Source organism: Brachyistius frenatus, unplaced genomic scaffold, assembly GCF_029030835.1.
Source record: "Brachyistius frenatus isolate BFR_SWC_R1_liver_20210118 unplaced genomic scaffold, ASM2903083v1 Contig_56, whole genome shotgun sequence".
Lineage (NCBI taxonomy): Eukaryota > Metazoa > Chordata > Actinopteri > Embiotocidae > Brachyistius > Brachyistius frenatus.
In genome coordinates this window covers 248008-268779 of record NW_027210655.1, presented here as the reverse complement: position 1 = coordinate 268779, position 20772 = coordinate 248008, and the positions used below count along the sequence as shown (strand labels likewise).

At 44.3% G+C, this 20772-nt stretch overlaps 1 protein-coding gene across 10 annotated transcripts in view; it reads right to left on the bottom strand.

Annotated features, from left to right (window-relative positions):
* LOC138624859 (C-myc promoter-binding protein-like) overlaps positions 1-20355 on the bottom strand; it is a 58381-nt gene extending 38026 nt beyond the window's left edge. For all 10 annotated transcript variants that reach the window (XM_069705407.1, XM_069705408.1, XM_069705410.1 and 7 more), the window contains exons 1-4: positions 20097-20355; positions 7696-8027; positions 3527-3773; positions 1257-1326 (exon numbers count right to left, since the gene is read on the bottom strand). In XM_069705407.1, coding sequence (XP_069561508.1) covers positions 1257-1326; positions 3527-3773; positions 7696-8006 — 628 coding nt within the window. In that variant the 5' untranslated portion in view covers positions 8007-8027; positions 20097-20355. The remainder of the gene's footprint in view (positions 1-1256; positions 1327-3526; positions 3774-7695; positions 8028-20096) is intronic.
* Positions 20356-20772: the final 417 nt, after the last annotated feature.

Here is a 20772-nt window from a genome sequence, read left to right as displayed (position 1 = left end):
AGACGGCATAAAATTTGCCTTTTTCCCAATAAGTGGGAAAATCAAGATCAGTGAGCTTTAATCACCATGACGACGCATCACTCTATCCAGTCGACGCGTCGCTCGGGGAGAAAAAAAAAAAGCGCCCGGCTGCCTAATAAGCAATCGGCCCTGCGCTAATCAGGCCTTTTGGGTAATTAGTCGCCGTCAGCGGACGCGAACGAGAAACACCGAAGCGCTCGATGTTGTTGTGCGCGCTTCGCTTACGCTGCGGATAGTGAAAAAAAATAAACCGACTCAGAGCCAAGAAATTTGACCACAATATACGTTAAATGCTGGAAAGTTGCAAATGCGGAGCTTTACGTTTCCAACTTTTCTTCAGATGCAGCATCGTCTGACACGCTGTTAAAAATAATCTGACATCATGAAGGAACAATAAAACCTCGCGGAGGGAGTAAAAGAAACGAGACTATGTGGGTCACGAAGGCAACCGGAGCTCCGACGCAGTTTGTTCATCTCTGAAAATAACATTTTTAGTGCGACGTCATTCTGACTGATAAAATCCACCGCAGAAACAAACCCATCTTGTTCACTTCACCAGTTAAACTGACATTTGTCTATAAATATAAACTGTAAAGCTGGATTCCCCCCTCCACCCCTCCTCTCCCACCCCGCCGCCGGCCTGAAATCGTTCCAAATAAACTTCCTTTTTCCGCGAGCTGACTCGTCGAGAAAACGGATAAAGATCGTTGCACATTCACAGTCTGCTGCATATTCAAGACGTGTCAGGACAACAGTGGGTTTTTTGGCACGGCGAAGTCGCGACATATTTAACGGGGAATAATCTTTGTACCGCCATCTGAATACATACGCCGCCCTTTGAAGGGGGAGGCGGGGGAGGAGATGGGGGGGGGTTGATAACGGCACGACTCGGAGGCGTCGGCGTGCCCGGACTGGCGCTCGTGTCTGTGGACATTCCTGTCCACAATACAGAAAACAGGCTCAACGCTATGAATATTCACCGCGTCCGAGATATAAACAAGTCCGGATTTATTGCTCGTACAAACGGCAGCGGGTGACTTTATCTAAAAAAAAAAATAAACAAATAAAGTTGCACTCCGTTTTTCTTCACCTGAAGAAGCCAAAACAACAACCGGAGGTAGAAGTGAAGGAACGAGAGCGTCTGCGGGCCGAGCTTCACGTCCGTGTTTGGATCTGCGTGCGGGCCGGTTGTTATGGGATTAGGGGGAGGTGGGGGGGAGGGGGGGGGGGCTTACCTGCTTTGTAGGCTATTGTGTTGGTTTTGGCCACAGACTTCTTGTAGCACAGGTAGACGGAGGAGCCCCACTGGAAACAAGAAGCAACATGGGGACAGTTTAGGACCACTTTTCTTTTGGGACTCCAGCAATTACGACCTGATTACTTCACGTTAGAGATCCTTCATTGAACGAGTCCGAGACGAGTTCCGTTCGACCTCCCGGTGATTGAAGCCGCCGGAGCAACGCACTTCAAAACTCGGCGTCCAGTGTTCGTCGTCACCGTTTTTTCGATTTTGATTAGACCCCCTTCCAGAAAACTATCTTCATTTCAAAGTGATTGTTTGTTATCTGGATTTCCGATTTATGTTTTTCTGACTCTAAAAACTCGATTGCGGAAGTCTCTCTCTTTCTTTTTTTTTTTTTTAGCAAAACCGAAGGAGAAATTTCAAAATAGCTTTGTGACCGTTAACAAGTTTGTAGTCTGTGTGTTTATTTATAGCCAGTTGATCAGATATTAAGTTCTGCATGTTGTCAGTGTTTAAGGGAAGTGGGTCGTTTTATTGTGGAAATCCCCAAATGAGACTGTTTGGACGTGTGAAGTTCAGGGTGAACATTGTCCAACAACTTTAAACGTTTATTTACTTGTCGCATCACCTCGACAGTTTTTTTTTTTTTAATATATATATTTTTGCTTGAGAATTTGTTTTTAATGTAATTGTAGACATGGACTTTTAGGCTGATAATGATAATGATTGACAGTTTGGCGTCCCAACTAAAAGTCTCACTCCACTCGGGGATTTATATCTTGTAACTAAACATCAGCAACGTAGAAAGAAGCGATGATACATCGGATAAATGTTGTGATAATTACTCAGCGTGAGGGAGGGAGGGGGGAGGAGGAGAGGACGGGGCAGTTTTTTTGGCAACTAAAACGAAAGGTATTAAAATGATCCTCGCAACTTCTACATTAGTCAGATTGAAAAATTAGTGTTGCAACATCCCCAGATTTATTGTAGGAGCCTCATTTTCTCCTTCAGCGACCACGAGCCTGTAGATTTATGTACTGTACTGTACAAAACACACATATCGAGACACACACACACACACACACTGTCTTTGGTGGGGGTTGCTTCTTCTTCTAAGAACGGCCAATTGAAGACGAAGCTGACGCAGCAGCGACTTTGACAGTAATCTTGACGTGTGTGTGTGTGTGTGTGTGTGTGTGTGTGTGTGTGTGTGTGTGTGTGTGTGTGTGTGTGTGTGTGTGTGTGTGTGTGTGTGTGTGTGTGTGTGTGTGTGTGTGTTTGTGTGTGTTGAGTTTTTGTCACACACACAAAAAAAAAAAAAACACCTGGTCAACGGAGAGATAACGATTTGGTTTAAAACAATAAACCACAATTATTTTTTTTTCTTCTAATCAAGCTGTGAAAAGTCACCGCTTTAACGTACTCCTTTTAAAAATGATCGAAACGTTGTTGTCACGGCAACGAATGGCCCCAAATCATCTGCTCGCCGTGTCGAAGAGTTCCCGCCCGACCTGCGACCCTCGCGAGGAAATACGCACGTTATATCGACGTCAACCGCACTGCGTCAAAATTCTGCGGCGGCTAACCTACGACGACGGACGTTCATCGACTCTCCGCTGGTATTGTTTCCGTGGCAACCGACGCGTGACTTCGATTTAAAAGAAACCCGAGACGGCGAATTGTCGTAATAATCTTGTATTTCTGATTTTGAAGTGTGCAGAGAGGAAACATTCGAGGGAAGTTGAAAACCGAGGATTCAAGACTTCAGACAAAGGAATGTTTTTTGTTTTTTTTGACATTTCATTTTTCAGGCGAGGCTCCGGCGACATCGGCGATAGTCTGCTGGAATCCAAAAGGTCACGGGAGTTTCTGGAGGAAAATAAATCCACCCTTTTATTGTTAACAGACGTTTTCGACCAGCTCTCCGGCTGTAATGAAGAATGACATGTTCTTGGGGACGCCTATTAACCCTCAACCTGCTCCCTCCTCTCCATTTTCCTCCAGATGTAAGAATCCCTTTTTATGCACCGTATCCATTCTGTAAAAATTGGTCTCCAGGAAGAAGCCCTCAGTTTTTGAGTCTTTTGTTGACTTTGAAATTTATAAGACCAGTTGAATGGGAGTCTATGGAGCCGGAGGCTTTTTGGAGCCGACCTCTAGTGGCCCGCGGTGGTACTGCAGCTGAAGACACTTCTGCATCGGAACCATTTTTCACCAAAAGAAAAAAGTTTATTGTAAAAATGTGTGATTTAGCCGTCTCACCATGCTGCTGTTGAGATTCTTCTCCACCTTGCAGAAGGTGTGCGGCGGCGTCTCGCCTTTGCTCGGGACGATGATGCAGATGTCGGTGACGGCCAGGGCGGCGTGCGGCTGGCTCTCGGGCGCCCGGCGGTACGTGACGTAGATGCGCTGGGAGGAGTTGCCGCTGATGTTGCCCGGGCGACCGGAGGCCGTGGTCTGGATGAGGTGGCAGCCCTGCTTCAGCCGTTCCTTCCACTCGTACAACACCCTGTCAAAAAAAAAAATCACCCGCCGCGTTATTAAGCCGTGACGAATCGACGGATGAAACATTGCGGTTATTATCTCACTGAGTCACCGAGGTGGAGCTCCACATTTTAAATCCAACGCCGGGCATCGATCCCAGTTTTCAGCGGCCGACAGAAGGGAGCCGAATAGTCTGCTTCGTACCTCGTAATGTTCAAAGCAGCATCTGATGGCGTTTTTTATGAAAATCCAATAAGAGATCTTACGAGCTCATGAAGTTGCAATGACAGACTTAACTTTAAACTCAGGGCTTTTTGAGTATCATTATTATTAAAGTTTTTATTTTGAGCAAGAACTGAAAAATGATCTTGTAAAACGTGTTTACATGATGCTCACATTTTAACAAGAGTGAAAAGAATAAAAGTAAATGAATAACTTAAAAGTTCACACTAAATAATACACAATAATAAAAAAAATTTAATTAATAATTAAGTTAAATAAATATGAACATGGAAGAGAGGAGTAGCTTAAAGAACCGGTTTGGTTTACGTAAAATGTTTTTTAAATGAGGATGCATTATAATCGATTTCAAGATTTCCAACAGCTACTTTTCTCCATCATAAAAATATCGTAGATCGCATTAAAAACACATTTTAACCTCAATAAATTTTAGACACTTTGTGCCATCGAGTTGTTAAATCGTTGTTGGCAACAATTTTTGAGCCACCAGGGAAGACGGGGAGGAATTGAAATGGACAAATTACCTTTTTTTTATATATATATATATATATATATATTTATATATATATACTAGCTTTCTATATCTGCTGAGTCAGACGAGATGGGTTCATGAGCAGCACCTTTACCTGTAGCTGTAACTCTTCTTGAGTAAAGATTTCCAAGTTTCGTTACTCCATCATCATCATCAGCACCGGCAACTTCTCAGCGCGCGTGAAACCCGAGCGGTGAAGCTCCGCCTCCTCTTGAAACGTGAACGTCGCTTCATTGCCGTGAGCTTTCCGAAGCGTTTCAAGCGGTCTCCGTCGGTGCTGATGTGGATCGAGCGACGAAACTCGGGAGTACTTAACTCATTCGGCTGCTTTGTAAACGTCACGGTGCTACCAACTGTTCCCGCGGAACAGGCCCAGGCCCTGAAGGATTTGACCCTCGTCGTGTAATGAATCAGAAATTAGAAGCAGCACATATTCCTTTTGTTTGTTTTTGTTTTGTTTCTCCTTCTTCTTTTTTGAGCATCCTCGCCAAAATAGTTTTATTCCCTTTTGGAGATTCTTCAATGACGACTGAGTTTCTTTTTGCCAAATTTTGGGGGATTTTGTCGCCTCCTGCAGGTCCTCACACATTAAGGGCTGGCGTCAGTCGTAACGCACATTAACCCCCGCAGGCATCACAGATGGACACCGGAGGACCGCTAACAGGACGAGCACTCGGAGGCACGTAACCGGCGGCAGCCGTTTTAGACATCCCTCTCCGTACTTCTACCGGGCACTTATCCTCCATTACTGCTTCAAGTGATCTCGACACTATTTGAAAGCCGAAAAGAGAACAGAATTTAAAGTAGTCGACTCGGGGATTTTTTTTTAATTTTTTTTTTTTTTTATCTTTCTTTCTTTTCTTCGTTTGGTTTGTTTTTCACTTTGCTGCGTGTTGCTGTGCTCGGCGCATTTTTCCCTGCTGCTGTTACACCGGAGAGTTATTGTTATTATCATATTTATTTTTATGTCGGTGCAGTCGCCGACATCAGAGCGGTGCATTTGACGTCCACCTTTTATTGACAGAACCAGCAGTTCTGTTGAATTTGAAACTGCCCTTTGCGTGTTTGCTAAATCAGACCTTGAATGGAGTCTCTGCAAACAGCTGGGGTTGCGTAAGGAGGTCAGAGGTTTTACACGGTGTTTTTCCAGAGGATTTGGACTTTTATTTTATCCACCAGGACTTACAGATGCTACTAATAAAAAATTGGAAGAAATAAAACATTAATGCTCCTCATATTCTTTTCCAGCCCTCATTATCGAGATATTTCACAGCAGCCATTTTTGGACACATCAAAGTCAGAAAAGCACATAATTAATCACACAAAAAGATGACTGTGATCATTTAAGAGAGTCAAAGTCCAGAGCGATTTTGAATGTAGGTCAGTCCCTTTAAGATTTCACTGAACTTTTTCAGTTTCAGTTGTGATCAAAAGTATTGCGATTTTTTTTTTTTTGAGGCGTATTTTCTCCAAAATTGCGATGTATGATTTGCGGAGTTTTAAGTGAGGTTTTTTTTTTGGGGGGGGGGGCGTAAAATTGAGGGAATTACAAAAAAATTGCAAGTCTAGAAAGAAAAATGTCTTTTTTTTTTTTAAGCACTACCTGATAAAGGGATAAATATGTACTCACTTCCTTTAATAATAATCATGCTGCACATGCTTGCAGGTACGTGGTGGGCGGGGTTTAATCAATGCAACTGGGAGCACCTGGTCGGGTCTCCCAGTCATCATCACTCTTTCTCTCTCGGCACGCCGTCCGATCCACCTCACCGCTCCACACAATTATGTTATTTAACGAGGAGTTATTTTTGTTAATAAAAGCGAGTTTTGTTTAGTTTTTTTAAATAGTGGGAATTTTTTTTTTTTGGGGGGGGGGGGGGGTTTGCAAGCTCCCGCAAATATTGCGTAGTTTGCTTGAATTCGCGTTGATCATTACGATCGCAAGATTTCCTGGAGGGGAGTTATATTAGTTAGTAGCTCCACCGCTTGAGTCCAAATGGCTGCTGAATAAACTCAAATTGTCACAGATAATCCTAATTGTTCCCTTTTACGGGCTGTTTGTCCAATAAATGATGGCTTACACACACACACACACACACACACACACACACCCTCAGCTTCCCATTAGTCCTAGCAGTGTGTGTGAAGTGCAGCCTCCTCTGAGCTATCGGCACACTAAAAGCTGCTGATACGGTCCGAGCAGCGTCTCCGTGGCGATGTCCGATAAGCGCTGCGGTGTCGGAGGCCGAAGCGAGCGCCTCCTCAGCGCTGTCACCACCCGCCTCCGTAAGCACTGAACAAACAGGATTCAATTCAGAAGATGCTGCTGAGGAGGACACCTGTAACTGCTGCTTCACCTCCACACACACACAACAAAAAAACCACACAACGAGGGACGGAAAACTGCTGCACGGGACGGTTTTCAGCCACAGCTGAGCAGTTTTTTTGTTTTTTTTAAAGTTCAGAGCACTTTTCAGATTTTCTGGACCGAAGAACAGCGGCATTTTCACGGTGTGCAGAAAGCTGACGGTCAGAGAAACTAACGCGAGCGTGACAACTGCTGATCAGCAGCAGCTGATCATTACGGGGAACGAGATGAGCGACGCGCTGCAGTACATACGTACACTCAATGTATTGTATTATATTTGTTTTCTGTTTAACTTTCTATATTGATTCTTTGATATTTTTTATGAAGTCTTTTTATTTTATAAATATTCATATATATATATATAGTCCCAACAAAGTAAAAATGTAATTGTAATTGACTTTTTTTCTTTTCTTTCGTACGGTGTTGCTATGACGACCAGCTACTAAGAAGCAGGACTATTTGCGGTGAATAATCCAGAAAAGGTCCCTTGTTCTGACTACAGTCAGAGTCGGTGACATCTTTTAAGTCTCGTCTTAAAACATACTTTTATCGGAGAGCTAGTGGTGATTTTTTTTCTGATTTTAGTTGATTTTAGTGATCAATTCTTATTTCTTTTAGACCATGTTTTAATTGGTTTTCATGATTGTTTCATACGATCATTGTGTTGTTAGAATTCACTTGTTGTTTTGTGTTAATCTCTTATGTGAAGCAGCAGAAAAGAAATGAAGTATATGACCATTACAAAGAATCGAGCCGAGTCGGCATTAGTTTTTGCGCCGCCTCGTTTTGAATAAAAACGGTACTTACCCGAGGTCGGTGAGCGGCGGCTTGTCGCGGCCTCGCCGGTAGCACAGGAAGATCTGCGGCGCCATGATGCCGCCGTTGTTGAGGTCGGCCGACTGGCCGGTCGGCGTCGTCTCGATGCACGTGAAGCCCGGCGGCGCCTCCTCCCCCATCGAGCGGATCACCACCGTCACGTCGGTGATGGGCGCCTTGGGCTTGGCCGTCTTGTGGCAGACGTCGTCAAAGTGGATCTCCTGGTCCAACGGCTTGGACGAGTCCGTCAGACCGGCCACCACGAAGTAGTCGGCTACACGAGGGCCTTTGTCCTCCATCATTTCCCATCCCCGCCGGCTTGCCTTCAGAGAGAGAGGAGGGGGGGGTTAGTTTTGGCTCCGAAGAGTGAAAAGTATTTTTTTGTGGTTTTTTTTAACCTTTACTCTGAGCAGTGAAACGGTCCTGCTGAAGACCCGAGTGCATTTTTTTAAAGAGCAGCGAGGTGTTTCCGCGCGTTTGACTTTCTGCCTCAATGTTACAGGCCGCATTTAAAAAGAGGCTCTTAGGGAAGACTCATTAAAAAGTAGTTTTCTTAAACTCCTCTAAGAAGGGCACTTCTGCACATACCGAAGACTAATGTCCTCGGTTAGTGACTAATTATGTACGGTTATTATCTCGAACCAAAACCACAAGCGGTAATCCACAAAAAAAACTTGAAAATATCAAACGGTTCACAGGCCGAACGTTCAAACGACATTTTTTTCTGCTTCCGGACGAACGCGTCCGACCTCCGCCCGGAGGACCTTAAAAAGTTCAGGGCTACTTTCGTCCGCTTGACCGCTCGTCTTTTTTTTTTAATTATTATTATTTTTGTGCTGTGTCACAGTCGTCGTGCCTATTTCAAAGAAAAGCAGAGGAATCGGGAGCACCGAGGTCGGACCGGTGGGGGGAAAAACTGCTAAATCTGCATTTCGGGCCAAAGACGAGAGCAGAACACCAAATGGATGTTGCGAGGAGGAAGTCTGGCGTAGTTTAAAAGATCAGATGAACTTTTTTTTTACCTCCTTGATTTGATCATCGGGTGTATTCGGCTCTGTAATGAAAACAAGTTTGATTGGAAATGAGCACGTTTGCATTACACGTCAATCAACGCTTAATACGTACCGATAAATCTTGTCGATTTTAAAAACGTACTCAATACTGCAGCTGCGTCTCAAATCGCTTACTTTGCTGTTTATATCATGGCACCGCGCAGTTCACCGAGCACCCAGATGGTGTATTCATATAACGGTAAAAAAAACTTAAAAATTGGACACTTCTAACCTACAACAGCGGCCATCTTGGGAAGTCGTGCAAAAAACAATAACACAGAACGCATCGGGGGTTCAAGACGGCCTCGAATTTAGGAAGTGTGAGTGACGCAGCGGATATACGGGGAGTCGTAAGGTTGTTGTTTTATACGCCGACAGAACTTTTTCAGAGTTTGGCTAACGGGTGTGAAAGTCGTTTTAATTCTTCGATCGCCGTTTCTCATGGAGGTCCGATTTTTGTCCTCCCGAGAGTTTCTGCTCCAATTTAGCTGCGAATAATTCAACTGGACGAGGATTGTGATTCAGAGGGAGGAGGAGGAGGAGGAGGAGGAGGAGAGGTTGAATCAGCAGGGTGCCAAAAAAAAACGGCCAAACTCCAGCTGACATCACAGCCACATAAAAAAAACCAAAAAGTTTATTCACCGCGTCGTGAGAGATTATCACGAGTAAAACAAAAAGATTCCTTCTCTGTTCTGAACCAAGATGGAATTTTAATGTTTAACAATAAGAACAAACATTAAAAACCCACCAGCCACATTATGTTTGGTATGAAATCATGGCGACGTGAAGGTTTTTGTCCTGGAGGCTGCAGGCAGCAGCAGATGGAACACAATCCCACGTGTGTTCGTATTTCCTTCTTCAGCCGGGCCAGATTTCTTTTTTTTTTCTTTTTTAATTCTAATGAGTGTTTTGTGTTTTTTTTGTCTCCTGATGGCCGTTTTGGACACAACGTTTGGTGTGTTTATCGGTATGATGAAATGGCCCGAGCCAAAGATTATAAAACACAAACAAAGAGCGATGTGTGCTCGTTCCTTCGGGTTCGGGTCACGTCCGGCGTTTTGACAGATGGTGAGAAAAAAAGCTCGGGCCGCCGCGTTCTGGCTCGGACGCTCGGATTACCTCATCGTTTCATCGGGTTTCTTTTTCTACGGCGAGATGATGTCTGGTCAGCTGCGACAACGTGGACCCCAAAAAATGTTGAATATCGGTACCAGGACCGACAGCTTTGACCCGATACCCATTTAATAAAATCCATTTTAAGAAAAATAAATTACATGTTGATGGACTTTGTATTTAATGAGAAGTTGAATGGGAGTCTATGGAGCTGACCCCTGGTGGCCAACATGTTTAATCGGTATTGCACTTCATGGCTAATTAATGCAATGGCCTCATTTTTTTTTTTTGTATTTAATGAGAAGTTGAATGGGAGTCTAGCTACGAAAACTTTTATATACAGTCTGTGGTTTAAATATAACAAAAGTTAAGCATTTTTCAGCATGGATGAAGCTTAAGTATTGAAATTTGGTACCAAAATGAGAAGGCCTGTTTTAAATAATAATAAATAGCGTTGAAGCAATTCGATCCATCCCATAAAAGTATCGACACTCAGCCCCCATCCTATTAACAGCGTCCAGACCTTCGAGGCGTGCATAATCCCCCCTTCAGTTAAATCCACCTCGACACCAGCTCCTCTCCCGGGCCGGATAGCACACGGTTAAAAGTGTAAAGAGCGACCGCGGGGCGCTCACATCTGCGCTCCGTCCGAGAGGCCGCCGTCTGCGTTCGAACTTCCTGCCCAGAGCACAGAGCTCGTAAAACGTTCCCCTTGACGCTCGCGTTACGAAACGCCGGAGAAGACGGCGCGTGGGACGGGTGCGCTTCGGGAATCGAGCAGAATGTAAAAAAAAAAAAACACAGAAAATATAAAAATGGTGGAGTTAAAAAACTGGCTAAAATAAATGGTTTAAATCAGAAGCATACAGATAATAATAAAACCAAAAAAAAAAAGACTTATTGTTTTTATCATAACCCCGATCCAAAACTTTCGTCGACGTGTTCGGTGACAAACGGATGTGAGAGGAAAAAGAACAGGAAATAATAAGTCACACTTCTAATTTCACCTTCAACGTGTGACCACAACACTCGGTGGCATAAAAAACCTCCGCGTGACCATGTGTCTGAAGACCAGGTGAGACTTCCATGAAGGTGTGTGTGTGTGTGTGTGTGTGTGTGTGTGTGTGTGTGTGTGTGTGTGTGTGTGTGTGTGTGTGTGTGTGTGTGTGTGTGTGTGTGTGTGTGTGCAATATTCTTGTATTTCACCGGCGCCATAAATTATATTTCCTCATTGAGAAGGTGGAGTGATGATCAGGGTGTGATGTCATGATGATTTGTTCCAAATGTTCCGTTGACCAATCAGATCGCCGGGTTTGGAGCTACTTGATGTATAACTCAAGATAATATATACCGCTTGCGTCTAAACAAAAGCTCAACGAGATATTTCCAGAACTGTGTTTCGGTGAACGCTGCGGGTCGGCACCGGCAACTTTATGGGGCCACGTGTTCTGGAATCGCCCGAAAATATCCGATTGTTGGAGCGATAACTTCACCGACCTCGTCCAAAAAATGTCGCGACGGCCTTTAGACTACAGACTGGAATTAAAGATTCAAACATCGGTAAAAGAAAATAACACAGAAAGTAATGTGATTGGCAAGAAGGTTGATCTCGCAGAAAACTGCGCCGACACATTCAAATCTCATTAACGATGTAATGAAACACTTCGGAACGAGAGACAATTACATTTTCTCTGAAAAAAAAAGAACAAAGAACAAGACCAATATTATTTAGTTCTTGTGAATATATTTGTTCAAAAAAAATGACACCAGGAGGGATCGCAGATGCGTCAAAGTGCTGAGGAGGCATAATAACGGTGTTAAAAACACCCATTTTACTGAATGTGCCGATTTATTTTTCAACGCACAGATCATCCCTGGGTTTCCCTCCTTCCCCGGTCCAAAAAACGTGACTCACGCCGGCCGCCTGACACGTAAAGAATGAAAATCTGCGTCGCAGCTTAAGTGGTCTAAATCCAAACATCTTAATTTGCCGGCCGCCCTACTTCTCCCCTTGGCAGACTTGACCGAGAAGAAAAAAAGAAAAAAACCAAGCTGGTCTTAAAGGTAAACGCCCAGATCTGATTCCCTCCCAGCGTTAAAATAAATACCAAAAAAAAAAGAGGCTGTGAATGTTTATGGGGAGGATGTGCTCAGCGTGCGAGGTCACTGGAGTCCTTCTCAGCCGTCCCGGGGCGCTACAGAAATCATTTATGTCCGTCTGAATTATTTATGACGTGAGCTCATTCATCACACACACAAAAAACGCCCTGAGACACGATTTATTCCGACTTTCCGACTTTATTCCGACTATTCGTCTTTTGTAAAGCCCCCCCCAAGAAAAACAAAAAAAACATCTGACTACAGATTACCTCGACATGACGCGGTGGGCGGACGCCCGGATTATCGGGTTTCCTTCGGTTCCCGTGTGATTCTTTACGAGTGATGATCGTGCAGGCGGGAACCCGGAGAGAGAAAAAACAAGTGTAACTTTAAACCTGGCCCGGTGAAAGGGCCCGGTGCCAGAGACGTAGACAAAAAGCTCCCCGGGCCCAAAAAACAACAAAACTCGCTGACTCGTCGGAGTTCGATAAGACGTCCGGACCCCGGCGGGGCCTTCGAGTCGAGGGATTTTTTTTTAGGGGGGGGGGGTTTATGAAAAAAAAAAAACATGACAAAAGGGGGGGGGAACGATTTCCAGCTGTCTTTCACAGGAAACTCCGATCCAGCTGTTTAGACAACCAGAGCCGAGACTGCGGCCGGCCACAGCAGGGCAGACACGTGGAGGAGGTGGAGAAGGAATGCGCTCCGAGAAACGTAAACACGAGCCGGGTAGGAAGTCGAGCATCTGATTCCAGTTAGGGAGGGCGTCCGGCTACCCCACCCTCCAACCCCACCACCACCCCGTCGCCTTTTCTTTTCTTTTTCTTTTTTTTTAACGGCACCAGGTTCGCGTACCGTCTCAGAGGGGAAAGATAACCCCCGTGAAAAAAATAAGTTTTAAATCGTAACCGCCGCACACCCGACTTTGTTATTTAACCTCGAGTAGAGCGGGGGAAAAGAAACCAAAAAAAACGCAACTCCAGCGGTTTGTCCACGTTTTCTTGCAAACATCTCAGCGAGTGGAAGGTTCGATGACGAGAGTCGCCTCAGCTCACGACAATAATCGAAAGAAACTAAGTGCGATACACGCGTCCGACGAATTACGCGCATGTAGGTGAAACTAGGGGGGGCGCTAGTGAGCCACGTCGGCCACGCCCACGTTGGCCACGCCCCCACGCGCGAAACCGCTACGATACGTTGATTTTGGCCACGACTGATGGCTGTTTCCGCGTCTCAGCATATACAGGCCAAAGCAATAAATTACAGAATATAAAATAGGGGTGGTAAAAAAATATTAAATACAAAAAATGCACATTATATACAACTTGTATACAAATAAAAATGTAATAATATTAAATTTAACTAAACTGAACCACGAGTTTTTGAGGATGTTAAAGCCGCCAAAAAAAAAAGGCGATTAAACTTAAATAACGAGAAAAATGATGATAATAATACAGACATTAAAGGACAACGTGTTATTTTGTGCATTTACCTTCATGTAATGTTTCTACTATCAGCCACTTCGGCAGGTAACCGTGTTACTGCTGGTATCACTTCCAATTCAATTACACAACAGCTAGCGCTGAAGATGCACTTAAATTGCTATTAGACCGAAAGTGTGTGTGTGTGTGTGTGTGTGTGTGTGTGTGTGTGTGTGTGTGTGTGTGTGTGTGTGTGTGTGTGTGTGTGTGTGTGTGCGTGCACTCAGGAGACATTGTGCACAACAGATAGTTGGGTTGCATTAATCTTTGTCAACAGATATTCTATTGTTATCTGAATGAGCGACTATTTGTCGCCGTCAGTTTGGCCGTTTGTGGGTTTTTAACGTTATTGTAAATAATGTTATTTTACGACGAGTCAGCGTTTCGTTCATAGTTCGTCGTGTTTTTGAGCTGTAACGGTGGGAGTCGATCAAAAAAGAAAAAATGGGCCGACGGACGTTAGTTTTCAGAAACATAACGTGAAGGCGGATTCGTACTTTTTAAGTTTGATTAAAATCGAAAAGCTGGATAGGATATGAAGACGTAAATTAGCTTTACTCAAAACAGAAGAGGCGGATGAGGATTTTATTTTTACACATTTACAGCTCATCCGAAGAGGACGTCCGTGTTTACAGCAAATAGTTGTACGAAAGACGTTTTATCGTATTTCAGGGTTGAATTTCGGTTTATATTCAAATCCGGGCCGAACAGCTTCTTTGCGTCGTGTATGAATCTGTGCGAAAGGTCGCAACACATCAGCGGACTCCCCACAGTTTGTTTTTGAAGATCAGATTTGCAATGTAAGCAAATAGGTCGAAGGCGACTGAGCGTTTGTTGACAGGAAAAGTCTTAAATCGACAAAAGTTTTCATTAATCGTTTAGTCACAGGAAGACAAAACCTCAAACTACGTCAGAGATCAGAGAGAGATGTGATGAATAATTTACAGGAACATTTGTTCCCGTTGAGGAAGGTGGCATTGTGGGTAACCTGAGGGTGACCGGTCCTTGTTGTGTGTGAAGCCTCCAGCTGCACGCTGACAGCTGTGATATAACTTGACTGTAATCGGCCATAACTTGTAGAGATAACTTTAAAGTTTCAGTAGTTCTAGTTCTCCAAATGTTCTGCAGCGTGTTCGCTGTCCCAGAAAAGAGAATAATAATAATAATATTAATCCATCGGTAGCTGAGAAGCGGTGAATCTGACTCCGAAAAGCCGAGGATGCTACGTCCCGCCCACCGATAGCAGGAACCTGACTGCACCACAGGCCTGTCAATCAAACAGACCCCCCCCCCCCCAAAAAAAAAAAAAAAACCAGTCGTTTTTAGGTTATTTTCTAAGTAATGAGGGATTATTTTCAGTAGACTCTGGATCTCATGAGAGAAGTTGAATCTTTGGAGCCAGTGACTTTTTGAAAGGCAAACCCTAGTGGCACTCGGTGGTATTGCAATTTAATAGCACTTTCAGGCCCGAAAGGCTGCGTCCACTTTAATATACAGTCTGTGGCAACTACAGAAACTTTGAATGATTTTGTCTTCTTTTTATTTCCACTCTAAAAGCTCACTAAAATACCTTCAAACAAGCATCAAGGTTACAGTAGGAGGTAAAATAAAAAAAAATCGGCTGCTTTATCCAGTGGAAAAGAGCAAAAGTTCAGCTGCAGCTGGAGGGCACTTCTTTTGCCTTTTCAGGATTACACTCGGCAGCTCGGGGGACTAAAGTAACAGGTCGTAACTCAAGAGACGAGGATCAACGGGTAGAAAGTGGAAAGAACAGCGGCAGCCACCCACCCTCCGCCCCGCTGGGACGAACCTACCAGAGCATGAATATGCTAAGTAAGGTGCGTCGGTCTGAAAAGCATCGGGGAGCATACCAAGTGCCTGGAAAAAAAAAGTTTGTCGAATGATTGACCTCGATTTGAAAAAAAAGAAAAAGATGTTTGGAAAATGCAGTTCGAGTTTCACGACAGCGTGATGTGTTTGTTGTGGATAATTAAGCCCGAACCATGATGGCTGGTGGTGGTGGTGGTGGTGGGGGGGGGGGGTTAACGCAGCGGTGGCAGGCTTTTTACCTGCTGGCAGCTCGTTACTATTAACCTCACTTTTTAGATTTCACTTATAAAAAAAAAAAGGAATGAAAGCAACAACTCTTGATTAAGTTGCAGCTCAAATGTATGAGAATGTAACGCGGCTTTTTGAGGCCTGATATCTAATTAATTATGAAATTATGTTCAGATGGACCGCCGGAAAACGAATAAGAAGGAGCGACTTTAGTGAATGACATCATGACGACCTGTCGAAAAATTTACTGACTTTTGTATTTTAAGGAGTTGAAGGGGACTCTTTGGCGCCGGAGCCTTTTTGTAGCCGACCTCTAGTGGTCAATCGGTGGTATTGCAGTTTTAAGGCATTTCCGCATCGGCCTCACTTATCAGACCCGGAAGCTACGAACACTTTTATATCCAGTCGATTCCAGCATTGATATCCTTCACAGATGGAAGAAAGCCTCATTCGAAATCACAGTTGGCATTTGTAACAAAAACACATTATATCAGGTTAATCCGTCAGCCTCCGATCCAGGAATTCGGTTTCGGGTTTTTGGATGAAGTGATCCGACGTATACGGGAGGCATTTTTATCGGGATCCTTTTTTTTTTTTTCAGGGCACTTGATGCTCCACTTTCCTAAAAAAAAACGTCTCCCCGCAATCTGATTACAGCCGGAGAGGCTCGAAAACCTGAATGAATCTCTCCATCTCAGAAACAACATTTTATGTAGTGTTAAAAAAAATAAAAAAAAAAACAGCTGGAGGGTGAACAAAAATCACCTCCAATGCATTTCAAGGGCGTTTCTCCTCGTTTGAGATATGAAGGTAAATTACAGGAATCACAAAGGCCTCGTCTCCGCTCCCTATAGCGGATGTTTGCGTTGTGTGTACAGTATTAGCACGATGAAGTGCTAATAGCAGAGCCTTGCAGGGAATTAAACACCGTGTGTCTCCAGGAAACCCGATCTCACCGACCTGCCTCGTCTCCCGACCCTGATCTTTTAATTCCCCCGGCTGGCAGAAAAAAGCGTTGTCGGAGGCGGCTGCAGCTTTTGCCTTCAAGTCAAACAAGGTGATTTGTAGACACACACACGCACACTTTTTTTTTTCTTCTTCTTCTTCTTTCGCAGCTTGTTAGCGGTGAAAGTCTGGCAGGTTTGATTTAGGTATGTCTTTTTTTTTATGGCGTCTTCTGATAAAGCGAGAGCCCGTTTCTGTGTGAATGAGTGGTGGCGTGGGGGGTTGGAGGGTTGGAGGGGGGGTAATAATCTTTTACCCTTGTGAGCCCAGCAGACCAAACAGCAGCATAATGTGAGAAGTCAAGATAATTACAGCCTTCACCGGTCGGAGCTTCGACTTTGAGGCGAGTCTACAGCCAAAAAAGAAAACAACCGGTTCACAAGACTGCTGCACATGAAGGGGTTTGTGATTTTAATTGGCTGCCATAAGCAATGTAATCAGTGATTATAACTGTGTGTGTGTCACTGTTTAATTATTTTAACATTACATTAAGTTATATGTCAGAACTGATATTTTTCTCATTAGTAAGAATTTATTGGAACCTCCGTTCACTTTGGAGAAGCAGAAAGTCCAGTGGGGATGCATACGTATATTTTCTGCAGACTCCCAAAGGTCCATTCAGACTTTGAATGGACCTTTGTATATATATGTATATATATACATGTATATATATATTTATATTGTTTTCTACCTTTTAAACTCACGTTCTAGGCCGCAGCGACGACACCCAGCGAGCTGCCGTTCTGAAGCGTCGAGGTCAGCGTTTTTGAGGTCAGCGTGTGCGGACGATCCGAGGAAAGAAGCGTGCGGTACCGGCCTAATATTTAATTAATAACAGGATTATTGTCAGGTTGACCGCCAGAAAAAAAAAAAACTTGAGCTAACAACACCATAATGACTTGTGTATGGAGTATTTGTTGGAGCCGACCCCCCCCCAGTGGCCACCGATGGTAACGTCCACTTTTTATATGCCAGTCGATGGATTGTATTTGCGTGACGCCCGTGTTCAGGAAGAAACTCGCGTTTCCACGATGAAGCCGAGCGCCTGAATTCATTTTTGTCTCCCAGCAGCTGCCACCCACCCAAAAACCCGAGGAGAACATCCGTTTTTCTCCCTGCAGACGACGCTGTGAGCTCGCCGCTAATTAGTATTTGTGGATGTTATTCCCTGAGAGCGTGTAATCCTGCCATCTATAGCCGCTTTTTTTTTCTTTTCCAGTAACAGTGGCTCCTTTTTTTTTTTTGGCCACATCGGCGTTAAAAAAAAAAAAAAAAAAACGCCGACGCTGCGCTTTGACCTTTTGGCTGACGCAATATCCTGTTTTTTATCAAAGAAGTCCTCACATCACTCACGGCAGCTCGGCTTTCCAAGCAAATTTATTGCTGAAATATTAAGCTCGTGGTATTATGCAGTGAAGTGGAGCACAACGTCTGCAAGCATTAAGCGTCACAAACTCAAAAACTGGACTCCAAAGTCTTTGTTAACCGTCAGATATTTAATTTTTGCTCATTTTATTTGTTGTTTTAAATCAAGCAAAAACACCTGTTGCAACATCAAACAGACGCATTTCTATTTCTTAAAAGGAAAGAGTGTTTAAATTTACTTGAATACTTCAACAAAAAAATGGGGGGAAAAAAGAAGCTATTATTTAAGTTTATTATCTGCCACAAACAAATATGTGATTTTTAGTGGGTTTGAACGATGCAGTATAAATATTTTCAGTGAGAATAAAACTCAAAACATACCGGCTGTCGTTTTTAATTTTTTTATTTATTTTAAATCCTCAAAGCAAAATATTCAACCCGAAAAGAAAATCCACGTATTATTTTCACATACTGACTGAACCGTTGCACTGCATCCACGTACGGTTTGCAGAGCCGCTTCACTGCAGTTTAAATCAAAGGAAAATGGTTTTTCTTTTTCTTTTTTGGTATTGTGCATGAGAGAGCTTCTTTCTTTACGCCCACCATCAGTCAGAGATCCTCCAGAAAATCAGAGGAGAGAACCGAGAGGACAATTTCAACCCTCGCAGCGGCGGCAAATAGACCTGAGTGCTTATTATTATTATTATTATTATTATTATTATTATTAGGAAACCTCCCACCACACCAACCTGGAGGAAACACTCGGGCGTCGTCACATCTCTATGCTGCCCTTTTTCTCTCTCTGCTCTCCCCTCAGAACCCCGACCGGTTCCGTCGGAGGTTTTTCTTCCTGTTAAAAGGCAGTTGTTGTTGTTGTTGTTGTTGTTGTTTCCCTCCTAGCTCGCGTGGGAGTTGTTGAAATGTCGCGTTTCTCTGTATAAATGCCGTAAAGCTCCGCCGTGAGGACGTTGACGTGAAATAACCTGCGTTGTGATTTGGCAGCTTTATAAATAAAATTGAATCGGTGAACTTGGCAGCACACACACACACACACACACACACACACACACACACACACACACACACACACACACACACACACACACACACACACACACACACACACACACACACACACACACACACACAACAGAAAAATGCAGAGCAGGCTGGGAGATTTTTTTTAAATGTATTTTTACAGTGTAGGTTACCTTTCTGGTATGGGGCTGAGTGTTTTTTTGTTTTTAAATGACAGGCTTGGCGGTATTTCTGTCACGTGTATGATTTGACCAGACTTGTCTCGTTCCCGTGAGACACCGTGAAATGCAAAGGGGGGGGGGGGGGTTAAGTTTAAGAAGTTTAACCCCCCCCCCCCAGATAGAAGCTGTCACTTCCCCGCAGCTCCGGGGGAGGGGGTGGGGGGGGGGATTCCCATGATGCACCGAGCTCCTCCTCTTTCACTCTTTATGCATTTATATGACATCATTACACCTCATTAAGTTCATGCCTTTTTCTCTCCCCCCCCCCCCCCCCGAGTTTTTGTTTATTGTTTGTTGTCGCTGGCTTGCGTAGTTTCTCATGGAGGATCTCTATGCTGTTCTTTTCTCCCTCTGCTCTCCTCTCACCTTTTTTTTCTTTTGTGCCACTGTCTTTGAGCAAGGTTAAATGGGGGGCATATTTCCAGGCATAAACTGAAAATACCCCCTTTGGGCACGAGGAAGAAGGGGAAGTGTTGTTGTTGTTGTTGTTGTTGGGTTGTTGTTGTTGTTGTTTTTTTGGGGGGGGGGGGTATTTTTAGCTTTGAACCGCCACTGGAAAAAAAAAAAAAAGACATAACACCGGATGACCTTAGGTTTAATAGTGGCTCTCCACCAACGACCCGGTCACTAAAAATATAACAACCTGTGGCACACACACACACACACACACACACACACACACACACACACACACACACACGCACGCACACGCACGCGCGCGTTTTGCTTCGGAATGAACGGGGGGGGGGCACCGGTGGTGGTGGGGGGGGGGGGCACGTCGGTTGAAACACTGGCGAGGGTATAACTGACATTAGTGACAGATAAATGAGAAATAAATTAATTAATTAATTAAAAACCCGTCCATAAACGAGGCACACCGGAGCATTAGTTAGCAGCTGTTCCGGTAAATCCCTCACGAGCCACCCGGTCACCGGAACGGTTCATCATCTCGCACTTACCCCGTTCGTGAACGTCAAATCCCTCCACACAACTTCCCCCGGTGTCTGGTCGTCCTACCGGGGCTGCTGCATCACGGGGCCGACGAGGTGAGACGACCGGCGCCGGTGTTGTTGTTGTTGTTGTTGTTGTTGTTTTCCTCCCTCCCCTCGTCTTGAGCGTCGGACCGTTTATCCGTCACAACCGCGCGAGGCTGCCTCTTCTGTCAGTCACCGTGCCGAGCCGGCTGTCCGCTCCGCCGCCATCTTGGTTGTGATGGGAATCCGCTGACGCGCGCGCAGACACACACACACACACACACACACACACACACACACACACACACACACACACACACACACACACACACGTTCGTGTTTCCATCACTTCAGAGGACGTTGCGTTGACTTTCACTCATTCCCTGAAGACTTCCTCCAACCAGAACCACAACAGGCTGAAGAGGTGGAGGAAGGATGAAGGCCCCTTCACCCAAGCTGCTGTTACTACACTGTACAAATATTTTTACACCATTTCAAATCTTGCATTTGAAATGGTGTTTTTTTTTTTTAAAGTAGGAATCGTGAAGATCCCTTCCAGACATACATTAAAACAAATGGTGGAAGAAGCACTCAGATCCTTTACTGCAGTAAAAGTACCAACAGAGCTATGTAAAGTACAAGTACAAGCCCTGCATAAAAA